Below are 12,706 nucleotides of genomic sequence, written 5' to 3' on the forward strand. Positions count from 1 at the left end.
GTATCCTGGTTGTGGATCTTTTCACACCAGAAATGTTTTATTCAGCTGTTCTGTCAGAATAAAGGCAAAGAGTTCACATAAGTGCACTCAGTGATGATGTTTCAGGAGATTACATAACAGCCCTTCCTTTTTTCCAGGTGATGGGGGTACTGTTGGCCCAAAAGGAGACCTGGGACCCAAAGGAGAGAAAGGAGGTGCCGGTAGGTTTCATAAGGAGATCTTAATGAGTAAAAAGCCTATTTTAATGTGTTTTCAGTTGATGGTTCTATTGATGTAAAGGTTTCCTCTGTTATTTTGGCTTCATCTCAAAGTTGCTTCTGTGTTTCAGGCCAGCCTGGACCCACTGGACCTCCTGGACCACCCGGTAAGCCAGAATCTACCAGCCACTGGACGGACCACCATCCAGTAGCTGGTTGAGCCTTGTTTTGAGTCTTAGGGGGGTGTTTTTACATGTGGCTTTAATGTGTGCTGCAAGAATAACATTAACAACAGTAGGGAAGAAATCCAGAAAACTCATTTGGAGACCCCCAAAAAACAGTGGGTGTCAGTGCTGCAAAGATCTACTGATCCGATGATTTTAAGATCCTCTTTGAAATCTGTTCTAAGATCCTTTGTTGTGCTACAGTGTTCTCTCTTTGTTCTTGTTTCAGACGGAGGGTAAAAACAGAACATCTGACATTAAATTTAATACTTTTGAAGATCTTTTTTAGACCCGCTCCATTTATTGTAACACCCCATTGCATCTTCAGTTTTGAACCAGTTAGATCAAATGTGACAACACAGTCGAGAAAGTGCAGTTAGTATTTGTTTATGCAAATTAAGCTTGCTTTATAGGGTTTTTTTTGCAGCAAAAGGAGGGGCAATTTTGACCTTATTATTCTATTTTAAATGATAAATAGAAAAATTACAATTGACACATTTTAAATGATAATTTTAAGTTCTGCACCAAAAAAGTTTGTTTTACATCTATGAAGGATATTCATGCCAGAGTGGCTCTCATGCAAAATATTTACTGTAAATTCAAATTTCACACACTTTGCCTTCAAATATTATTTTAACCCCTGCAATCTGAAAATTCAAGTGGACTATTTACTTTATCAAACTCTGATAACCTTTCAGCCCTAGTAAAAAATAACCAGCCAACCTCTTTTGCAGTGGTTCCCAGGGGACTTTTCCATCTAAAAGCCCTATAACACTCTGCTCAAAGAGGCTCTAAAGCAAATTATTCCCAAAGTCGTTGCCGGCGAATCATACCGTGGAGCATATCACTCCCTCTCTAGTCCATCAGAGCATTTTCATAGCCGGCGCTCCAGACCGGCAGCGACATGTGCCTGGACGGACACTTCGCTCCTCTTCTTTTCAGATATGCTGTAGGTCTATTTCAGCGCCGGCCGCTGCCAAACCTCGTAAATCCACTGTTGTTCAGAAAGCACCAACCATGGAAGTCACTAGCGTAGAACATCCAGTTCTTTCAAAATAAAACACAATGCACGGACTCCCGATCATAAATCATCACTATATCAACATCAGGTCTCATCCTGCAGCGAGAGCAAAGGGTCAGCGAGAGGTCAGTGGGTCATAGAGCTACAATGGCGCTGTTGACGAGGAAAAGTTAACTTTTGGGGATATTTAGCCAAAGAATTTTGCATAAAACCACAGATCCTTTAAACAAACATTAACCTTTTAACTTCCTGATGTACTCATTCAATGGCAGAAGCAATAATATCATGGACTGGAAAGGATAAGTTAACCCCAAAAGGTAAAATAGTCAGCTGCTGACATACTATACCTGTGTAAGCTCACAGTTCTCCCGTGATCTCTTCCTGCTGATCAGGACTGCACACCGCGGCGCTGCGCTCTAGACTCGCCTCCAGCGGGCGAGGTCGCTCGCGGCGTGCACGCTGTATATGGAAATCGGAGGTCAGTTTGTGAGGACGGTCTGATCTAGGCAGATTTACACATGTGCCATATTCCTTCATTTCTCCATGATAGATTTAACTGAACTCTGGGTGATGTTCAGAGACATGAGAATGTTTTTGTCTCCGTCCACTGACTAAGACTTTTCAATAACCTTTTCTCTGAGATGATTGGAGTTTTCTTTTAACTTCATGGTGTAATAGTAGCCAGGAATACTGGTTAACCAGTGACTGTAACTTCCAGACACAGGTGTCTTTATACTAAAAAAACTCAGACACATTCACTACACTCAGCTGATCCCCATTTCACTAACTGTGAGACTACTAGCACCAACTGTCTGGACCTCTGTTGGATTAGGTCAGTCACTTTAGAGGGCTAAATATTTATGCAGTCACCTATTTACATTATAGATTTTTATTTAATTGACACTTCTTGTAGAAATCTTTTTTCACTTTGTCATTAAATAGTTTTTTTAGTACATTTTTTGTGTTAAAAAGCCAAATTAAAATGACCACCTTTCAGTCATGGAGTCAATAAAAGAGGGTCATTACTTTTATAGGCACTGTGCATGATGGCTGCCACATGTCCTTCATCGTTTTAGCCTGATCCAAAGTTTTGGTAATGTTACGGACCATGAATATTAAGCTTGTCTTTCCTCCTTGAATTCAAGGAAACCAAGGACCAAGTGCAAAGGGAGAAAAAGGAGACCCGGGGCTCCAAGGTAAGAGAGTTCTCATGATGTCAGAATTTTAATCTTTGATATGTTTCTAGTAAAAGTGCAACTAAATTGATGCAATAGCGGCCTCAGTCCTTGGTGTCAAAATGTTCTTGTTTACAAAGAAAAAGAAGAGCTGCATGTGGTCAACAGCGCTGTCTTACATGCACAAACATTGCCAATGTTTAAATATTAAAATGTGTATCTGTGTGATCTAGACCAGTGATTCCCAAACTCAGGTACTCATACCCCCAGGGGTACGCAAAGTGACGTAGAGGGTACGCGACAAATGAAAATAAAAACGTGATGTTTCTTTCGGATTGATCTTGGAGAAGGAAATCTGTCCTGAATTGTCCAAGATTCTTAAAGTAACACATGTTCAGTCAGACACCCTTCTCATTAAAGCTGTGGTGAGTTTGTACTTAACAGTGTCAAGTTAAAAACCGAATATGTTCTAGAAATGTAAATTTCTTTTTTTTAAAAGTGAACTGGTGTTGCTCACAGAAAATGCTGGTAAATAAAATCTATTTTGTGAGAAATAATTCACTTTAAGAGATTTTATTTGTATGTTATGCATGCTAAATGTGGGAGGTAGGGGTGGCGGCAGGCTTACAGACACATTTCTTTTTGTAGCGCCTGTAAGAGCGTGAGAGTATATAGTAGTATCTCTTGTTGGTAGAAGCCTTAGACTTTGCTGATGAACCATAGGTGCTGTTAATTCATTTTGCCTTTGCATAATGTTGCAAATGTCCTCCAGTCTTCAGTCATTCACTGACTGAGCATTGAGAGGTGAGAGTCCCAACGGTTGCACTGTTGCATCAACTTGTGACTTGTGATGGTAATCCTGCCTTCCCAAGTCAGTCCACTCCATCGGCCCATCCACGTGTTGCTGACTACCCTCCTGCCTCCGCTTAATGGTTGGTGGAGGATAAACTGAGGGCAGTTACCAATGTTTAGTTTGCTGTCGATTGCTCTATTTTACAGGTTTGTATTCTGCTGACATTGGATTTGGATGTCAGAGTTTTGAAGAACTGTTAATTTTGCCACAGGTGCAGCTAATTTAGCGTCCAGCTCAAGTTGTTCCCTCCTTCTTTTCAACAGTTGTTCTTGTTCCTCCAAAGCACTGAGGGCTACGTAGACGGACTAATTTACTCATTGTTGCGCTCACTGTGGCACCGTTCCTGAGTGTCTCGCGAAACAAGACAGTCCAATATTCTCCTTCTTTGACAGAAGATTTATTTGTAATCCAACAGTGGTCTTCAATGCTCTTCACATGCAAGATTTCAACAAATCCATAAACTTCCATTCAAAGACTTACAGTGATCACTCAGTGTTTCCCAGCATGGTGGACAAAAAATTGTATGTGCTCTACCTGTCTAGCAACACCTGACACCTCAATGAAGGTTCCTACCTAAATGTGCTCTGTTTGTGCCCAACAGTGACACCTTCTGGGGAGATCTGTACATTACATCTTATGGCCTCCTAGTATGGCTCCAACACTAAGCTGTGCCAAAAACAGGAAAACTAACTAAAACTGAATAGTGCACTTACAAAACTAACTAAAATAAAATAAAAACAGAGAAAAAATATCCTTGGTTTTAGTCTTTGACAAAACCAGACTGACTGGCACCTACACCCACGTCTGGGGAGAGTAAAATGGCCTGGTTTGATTGGATAAGACCTCACACCATGGTAGTTTCATGCCTGGGGTTGTATTAAAACATCATCATAAAATAAATAAATGATGAGTGAAGAGTAGCCTGTTTGAACATGTTTTTAAAAAAGTATGATGTTCACCCAGCCCCGACATCAATCAGAAAAAACTAAAACTAACACTAAAACCAATAAAAACTGAACTAAAACGAAGCATTTTTGTAAAATAAAAACTAAACTAAACTAACAAACCAGCAGTCAAAACTAATTAAAACTAAACTGAAATTGAACACAGAAAGAGTAAAAGTAATAGAAATAAAATCTAACTGAAAAATCCAGAACTGTTATAACCCTGATCTGGACAGTGTGAAGGTGAATGCTTGTAATATTTTGCTTTTTGAAACATGTCCTATAAAAAGGGCTTGTTTTCTTTAAGCTACAGTTCCTTTGATTCTTAGGTTCAGTAAAATAAAGATTGCATCAAAAGTATTGAAAAGTATCACAGTGTAAAAATACCTTACAAGTCAAGTGTTTGGACAGGTCAAGGGTTAAGGGTCAAAGGTTAAGACACATTATTTCTCCCTACTCTCTTTCTTGTTCTCCAGGTCCCCGTGGAGCGAAGGGTGACACCGGGGATGCAGGAAGATCAGGTACCTACATGTTACTGTTGTATTAACCATACTCAGACAGCAGCCATTGACCTCCATATAAAGATCAGGTTTGGTGTTCTGTCACACTGCAGTGTTCGTAGACAATATTTAGTCTGTAATCCTTTCTTGATTAAGGAACAACTGACCCTGATGTTCAAAGTGAACAAAGTGGAGGTTCAAAACCAAGTTTGATCAGACATTAGCTACATGTAGACACCAGCCATTAGCAGTGTGATCTATAAAATAGAAACTGTTGACCCAGGAAGTCAGGGCCGTTTGTCTACTTCAGTGTAAGATAGCAGGTGTTGTTAACAGAGGTTAGAAGAGGCTACACTCAGATTTTTATTTGAATTTTTACAGTCTATTATCTCTTCAGTCACAGATCAGCCTTTGAATGTATGACGACAATAAATTGTCAGATTGTTGTTAAAGAAAATATTTTAACTAGAATACATGAGGATAGCATAGCAGTATTTCACTACAGAAATGTTTAACATGTGGATGTGATTAATAAACATGTAGAATAGTCATTATTGTCGATGTTAAATTGAATTCTGTTTGTTGTACACTGCAGGAATACCGGGTGCTCCTGGGCCCAAGGGAGGAAAGGGAGACAGAGGAAACGACGGTCAACGAGGACCTCCAGGTGAGCTTCTTTAAGGTTTGACTGGTTTAGAGACTGTCAGAGACAAAACCAACCTGTTCTCTCCAATGAAGTGCAGAGAATATGGATAAAAATATTCTGATAAAAGTCAGGTCATTTCATCGTTGCCATATCATAATTATGGCGACAATAATCAGAGGAATTTGTACCAGTTAAAACTATTCAATTCATACTGTTGTAAAATATAAGGACTTAAATATCATCCAGCTACTCGAGTTCAAATGCAGATAAATCCAACCTTTACTGTTCTACATGCCCACAGTCACGGTGACTGGAAGCTGTCTCATCCTAAAACCTTCATAACTTGAACTCATCACTGAGGTTTCACTGAACTAAACAACCAGGAGAATGCACCAGTGACAGATGTGCATTTTGTAGTCCATGAATGCTAAATTGTAGTTTTTATGCAGTAAAAATCTAAAACATCTGTCCAGAAAATTGCCCTCATCACCACAGTTTTCCATTCCAGTCCTCTTACTCTCACTTTTCTGTGACGTTCGTCCATTTTGTTTAGGAAGGTTCCTAACTGAGTGAAACAACCAGGAAGTATTTTAGTGTCGGCCATGATAAAGGCCGTTTGAATTCTCTAGCTGAAAGGGAAAGGAGCTTCATTATTTCCTTTATCTCCTTTAGCCTAGGAAACACTGGACCACCCTTGACCAAAGGAGAGACTTAAAGATGACCCACAATTCTTTGCGTAAACTTTATTTAAAGTGACTGCTCATCAAAACAAGCAATCAATCTGACTGTAACTTTACTAGCCCCAATTTAAACAGTAAAATTCAGTCAAACTTATAATTCATGTGATAAACGGAAGGAAAAAGGGATGAACGGAGGAATATTACAGACATGAAAACAATTTCATTCAACTTATGATCACAATTGAATTTATTCTCATTTCCATTTTTATCCAAATAGTACACCGATCAGTCAATATTTCAAAATGCATTTGTTTTGCTATTTTGAAATATTAAAGTAAATGTGATAAAAGTTCGTACATCACAATCAAATAAAGCGATAAAGTCGGTATGTTGCCATATTGTGATTATATTTATCATCATAATTACACAAGTAAGACAGAGTTTATAGAGCTTTTCACATGACGAGCTGAAAGAAAGACGGAACAAAAATAGACTTATAAAATTAACAGAGACGAGAGAATGAAAGAAAATGGATAGGTGGTGAATAAAACAAAACTATTTAATATCGTTGTGAAATAAAAGGACTTGACTATTATTCATCTGGTCATATTGACTTTGCAGAGAGTTCAGATAAAGAGAAAAGTTTCTGCTGTTCTAGATGCTCACAGTCACAGTTCCTCGTCCTGAAGAGACTTTAGCATATAAAAATCTTAATGAGCTCATTTTTATCACCGAGGTTTTCACGTTTCATTCGCTGCTCATAACAATATGGAGAACCCGCCAAGTGGTAGGTGTGAATTTTGTAGTCCATCAACGTTAAATTGTAGTTTTTACACAAATAACACCCGTCACGTCTGTAACATCTGCCTAGGGAAAGTGCAGTCGGATTCCCTAATCACCACTGTCCTCCTTTCCTATCCGCTTACTCCCACCTTTCTTTGACTCTGTGACGTTTCTCACCGGGGACTGAGGTTTTTTTTTTTTTTGGACTTTTTGAACAGACCCAGGATTTGAATTTGGTTTCATCTGCATAAATCAGATTACACGTTCCCTAATCTAAGTATCAGGAAAGTAAATTATGAAGCTCAAAAGTTCTTCAGACTCTCTAAACTGTTGATTTTAAAAGAACATGATGCTGTTGTCTGGAGACTTACGTCATTTTTTTACTTTGTTATCAGGTCCGATTGGATCTCGTGGTTTGAAAGGGGCTGTTGGTGAGTTTTTAGGTAGCAGAGTCACATTTTCCCCATAAGTCTGTGAAGTCACAAAAACGGGACAAACACACCAAATACAGCATTCATGTCATTAATTAGTACAGCTATAATGGTTTGATTATTTTTTAAAGTGGCAGACTGGTTAAATATCTTTAACATTCATTTTAAATCATTGACCAGTTTTTGGTTTCCAGATCTTTCTGACCTTTTTTTCTCCACAGGTCCTCCTGGACCCCCAGGACCTAAAGGAGAACAATGGGTCAGCCGTAAGTCTGAGATTAACTTCCTTTTACTTTCCATCAGTGCTGTAAACAATGACATGAGATCCCTGTCAGGCCAGCTCTAGCCTGTGGGAAAGGACATGGTTCTCTGGTGGTTCTTAAACTGAACCAGCTATAAACCAGCTCTGGGCCAGCTCTGAACCAGCTATAAACCAGCTCTGGGCCAGCTCTGGGCCAGCTATAAACCAGCTCTGAACCAGCTCTGGGCCAGCTATAAACCAGCTCTGAACCAGCTCTGAACCAGCTCTGAACCAGCTCTGAACCAGCTCTGAACCAGCCCTAAACCAACCCCAGCTTCAGCCAAGCACCATCCTTAGAACTGGCTCGGAAGGAATGAGATCACATTGATCAGTGCAGATCCGGGTCTCCATGTTGGTTTCCAGGAGTAAGAGAGGTCATTCTTAAGAAACATTCAAAGGATTTTACGCCTGAAAACAAACAAACAAAAAAAAAAACACAACAAAAAACTCTAAAGGTCCGTTTCTGTGTAGTGTCATAAGAAAGAGGCAAACTTATTGAAAGCCTTTATCGAGCACCAGTCATACAGCTTCAGTTCATGATAGTTGTTTTATTCTGACAGATACAGAGCGGGTCTAGATGATCTGACTCAATTATTCCTCATTCCTCATTCTTCATCCATGAAAACCTGAGAGGACAGAGAGGAAATATAAACAGTTAAAATGTTTCACCAGTTTGTGCTGAATCACCTGGGGATGTAAGTAAACTGGTATACAGTAGGAAACAGTGCAGAAAAGGGAATTTGGTTGCTGAAACACCTAAATATGAAGCTTTTTACGTCACTCTTCAGGGTTAGAATGTTCCAGTTAAGTTCACCATTGAAATGATGTGAATATAAACAGCTTCACCTCTCTGTCGCCACAGCAAATGTGCGTCTCGTGCCGGCGGGGAGCCGAGGCCGTGTGGAGGTGAAGTACAACAGTGAGTGGGGCACAGTTTGTGATGACGGCTTTGACACCGTGGACGGCAAAGTGATCTGTAGGATGCTTGGCTTTCAACATGCCACTGAGACCTTCACTGCTACCTCAGGTAAGACAGCAGCTGCTTCATCCCGGCTTTGTTAAAGTCGTTGACCCTCACTGCTCTCTGTCTTCTGTCTTTGAACTGTAAAGTAACTGACAATGGTTTAATTTACTCCAATGTTCAAAAACTCCCCAGCAAAAGGAAAAAACCTTCTGAGATGCTAAAAAGAGAACCAGATTTGAACCTTTTGGGTGTTTCAGATTTGACATTGGGTTTGAGTCTTTGATTTGCTTTGTGCAAAGTTTAAGAAGTTTTCATGCGTATCTTGCACAAAGCCTCATAAAATTGATTTCATCCACTTCCTCATCCTGCAGATCAGCTGCAGTTACTTCCTTCTTCCCTCTTCCTCTTTCTCTCCTCTGTTCCTAGTTTGCAAATACATAATAATATAAATCGACATAAATGCTGTTTTGACTGCCACAAATTTCCCCATAAATAAGCAAAAATTAAAAAAAAAACAAAAAGAGAAAGAGATCATGACCCCAATTTCCAAAAACATTCCAAATAAAAATGCAGTAGTTGGCTGGCAGGACATGCATCTATATTTTCAGGTGATCTTGAGAATCGAGGGAAAACCAGCTTTTTATACTGAGAAAGGAGATAAATAAGTCAAAATTGTTCAGAGAGATTCCAAAGTGTATTTTTTACACTTTTCAGTGAAAGAAATAATTTGGGCGGCCCTACGTCTGCTTAGGGCAGAGGGATTGGTGCAGCACTGGCAGTACTGCAGACTGTACATCAGTGAAGACTGACCTCATATTTGTGATCACCCAGGTTTTGAAATCATTTCAGATTGAAAACCGTCCAGAGAGCAGCCGGCCAGATATCTGACCTCTGCTGCCAGCAGACAGTCAGTAGCACACAGACAAGGACTTCTGAAAACATTTGCAGATACTGCAATTTAATTTTAAAGCCGTGCTTTCAATTAAACAACCTGGTTGAAGATTCATATTCTCTTGTTGTTTTGAAAAATCATATTTGTCATTAACCCCACCACTCCAATATCAAAAGTCACTATTTATTACTCCCTTTAGCTTTAAGTCAATTCATTTTTCAGTTTACTTGAACTTGAGTAGATTTATAGACCTGCTATTTTACTTCTACTTAAGTGAATTTTGTTCAAAGACACTTCACTTTTACTTGAGTACATTATTCTTTCAGTCTTTCCTCCCCTTTAAATCATAACTTTAAACAACAATGTTAGCACAGTTTGAACTAAAATATTTGCCATATGTCCATTTTATGTACTAAGATAGATAATAATCACGTTTTAAAATGTGAATGTAGGGATCAATAGCACTTTTAAACTTTTACATTATTTTGAAAAATACACAGGAATCTCTACTAACTGTTTTTAATCTGGGCAAAACATATTTGGTAAATATGTTTCTCTAAGGACTGTTTGATTTATTAATAATTCCTGGGGGGGAGGGGGCGTTTGCTGGCTAAACTTATATCACAGTTATCCTCACATGTGGACACATGCCATCCAAATCCACACCCCGCAGCTGCGTAGCGTAGCTTCTCCTCTAAGCTGAGAGGATCTCAGACTGACAGATAGAAAAACCTCCTGTTCATGAAGTTTAAGAAGATTCATGATGTCCCATGAATGAAGCTCCCATCAAAACAGGCTTAAAAGACTGATAACACTGTCTCAGTCTCAGGAGATGTTTGGATAATAGGGAACTGCGACACCACAGTTTGGCTCTTTTGAGTCCTGTGTTTTCTCCAGAGCACGGGTGTCAAACTCAAGGCCCATGGGCCAAATGCGGCCCGCAGTGCAGTTTTACTCGGCCAGCACGATCATATCTTAGAATTGGCCTGCTGCTATGAGGTCTGCAGGTTTCCTCCAGTATAAAAATGTAAATTTAACCTTGAATATTATAAAAAGCCTTGTTAAGTTATAAAAATCTAAAAAAGGAGAGAGTAGAAATAATTAGATAAAAAGTCAGGAATGAGTGAAAAAAAATAATTTGTGTTTTCATTTTATATTTTCATTTTGAATCCCAAGAATATGACTGAAACTTAGGATTTTGACTTTTTATTTCATATTTTGACCTTTTTTCTCATATTGTGACCTTTTAGATTCACCATTTTTCATTTTAAATCAAATTTTGACCTTTTAAACTCCTAATTTTGACTTTTAATTCCATGTTTTCACTTTTTAAACTCCTTATCAAGAATTTTATCTCATAATTTGACCTTTAAGTCACAATCTTGAATTTTATCTTCTATTTTGACTTTTTAAACTCTTAAATTTGTATTTTATCTCATATCTTGACCTTTAAACTCATGATTTTATTTTTCTCTCATATATTTGCCTTTTAAAACCCTATTTTGACTTTTAATTTTGTATTTTGACCTTTTAGACTTAGAAAGTTGACTTTTAATCTCAGATTTATTGATGCTGTGATATTGAATCATTTTAGTGGAGCAGATAAGTGAAATAATCGTTCAGATGGTGACACAAGCATAGAAATTTGGTACATGTACTCTTCAAAGCCTACTTAAAAAAAAAAAAAAAAGTCTAGCCTCATAAAAATCCAAGATGGGGACCATTTTCCCAGATGGCCGACACATTATACTGAGCCCTATTGTAATGGGTTAAAAAAATTGAAGAAAAACAAAAAAAAAAACAGTGTCACTGTCCAAGCCTAGGTTTTTGGACACTAAAATGGCAGGTGAAGGTAATTTTGTCCATGGTAGTTGCATAGTAGACTTTAACCAAGATGGCGTCCAAGATGGCTGCCACAAAAAAAACAAATTTCGCCATATCTTAGCTACTAATAGAGATAGACGAATGATTTTTCTGTCTAATCCTACCTTTTCAGGTCATAGAATCTAATGGACATGTTCTAATTACCATAAAGGCTACCTGAACTGCTGCATCAAAAATGGCATTAAGGATGTCTGCCATGAAACATATATTTTCATTTTAAAATACTGCCGGTCGCGCTGGTAGTCGAGAGGTTAAGGCGTTCACCATGTACGCAGGCAGCCCGGGTTTGAATCTGGCCTGAGGTCCTTTGCCTCTACCCCACTCTCGCCCCTGTTTCTGAGTCTATCCACTGTCCTCCTCTATCTAATAAAGACAGGAAAAGGCCCAAAAACAAATCTTTAGAAAATAAATAAATAAATATATATACATATGTATATATACACTGCCTGACCAAAAAAAAAGTCACCACCTGGATTTAACTAAGCAAATAGATACAAGCCTCCCATTGGATAATTACTGCATGGGCGATTATCTTTCAGCTGGCAACAAGTTATTTAACCCCAGCTGATGCAATGAGTAACTTCTCATTTCTTAAACAGCCATGTCGAAAGACACATCCTGAGGTCGTGGAAAAGATGTTAGTCTGTTTAAGAAGGGTCAAATCATTGGCATGCAAAAAAGGCTTCAGTTTGCTAGAAGGTCATGTGGTCTGATGAGTCCAGATGTACCCTGTTCCAGAGTGATGGGCACATCAGGGTAAGAAGAGAGGCAGGTGAAGTGATGCACCCATCATGCCTAGTGCCTACTGTACAAGCCTGTGGGGGCAGTGCTATGATCTGGGGTTGCTGCAGTTGGTCAGGTCTAGGTTCAGCAACATTATGTGCCCAAAGAATGAGGTCAGCTGACTATCTGAATATACTGAATGACCAGGTTATTCCATCAATGGATTTTTTCTTCCCTAATGACACGGGCATATTCCAAGATGACAATGCCAGGGTTCATCGGGTTCAAATTGTGAAAGAGTGGTTCAGGGAGCATGAGACATCATCTTCACACATGGATTGGCCACCACAGAGTCCAGACCTTAACCCCATTGAGAATCTCTGGGATGTGCTGGAGAAGGCTTTGCGCAGTGGTCAGACTCTCCCATCATCAATACAAGATCTTTGTGAAAAATTAATGCAACACTGGATGGAAATAAATCTTGTGAC

General features: G+C 39.0%; 1 protein-coding gene across 2 annotated transcripts in view; it reads left to right on the forward strand.

Moving 5' to 3' along the window:
* The window catches only part of LOC121506600 (macrophage receptor MARCO-like), a 44,387-nt gene that overhangs the window by 22,982 nt on the left and 8,699 nt on the right, over positions 1-12,706 (forward strand). The window contains exons 12-19 of one of the 2 annotated variants that reach the window (XM_041782407.1): positions 138-200; positions 329-364; positions 2,588-2,638; positions 4,891-4,935; positions 5,510-5,581; positions 7,419-7,454; positions 7,676-7,720; positions 8,618-8,782. In XM_041782407.1, the coding sequence (XP_041638341.1) occupies positions 138-200; positions 329-364; positions 2,588-2,638; positions 4,891-4,935; positions 5,510-5,581; positions 7,419-7,454; positions 7,676-7,720; positions 8,618-8,782 (513 nt within the window). The remainder of the gene's footprint in view (positions 1-137; positions 201-328; positions 365-2,587; positions 2,639-4,890; positions 4,936-5,509; positions 5,582-7,418; positions 7,455-7,675; positions 7,721-8,617; positions 8,783-12,706) is intronic. The other variant, XM_041782408.1, reaches the window with a different exon arrangement.

Source organism: Cheilinus undulatus, unplaced genomic scaffold, assembly GCF_018320785.1.
Source record: "Cheilinus undulatus unplaced genomic scaffold, ASM1832078v1 Contig1, whole genome shotgun sequence".
NCBI lineage: Eukaryota > Metazoa > Chordata > Actinopteri > Labriformes > Labridae > Cheilinus > Cheilinus undulatus.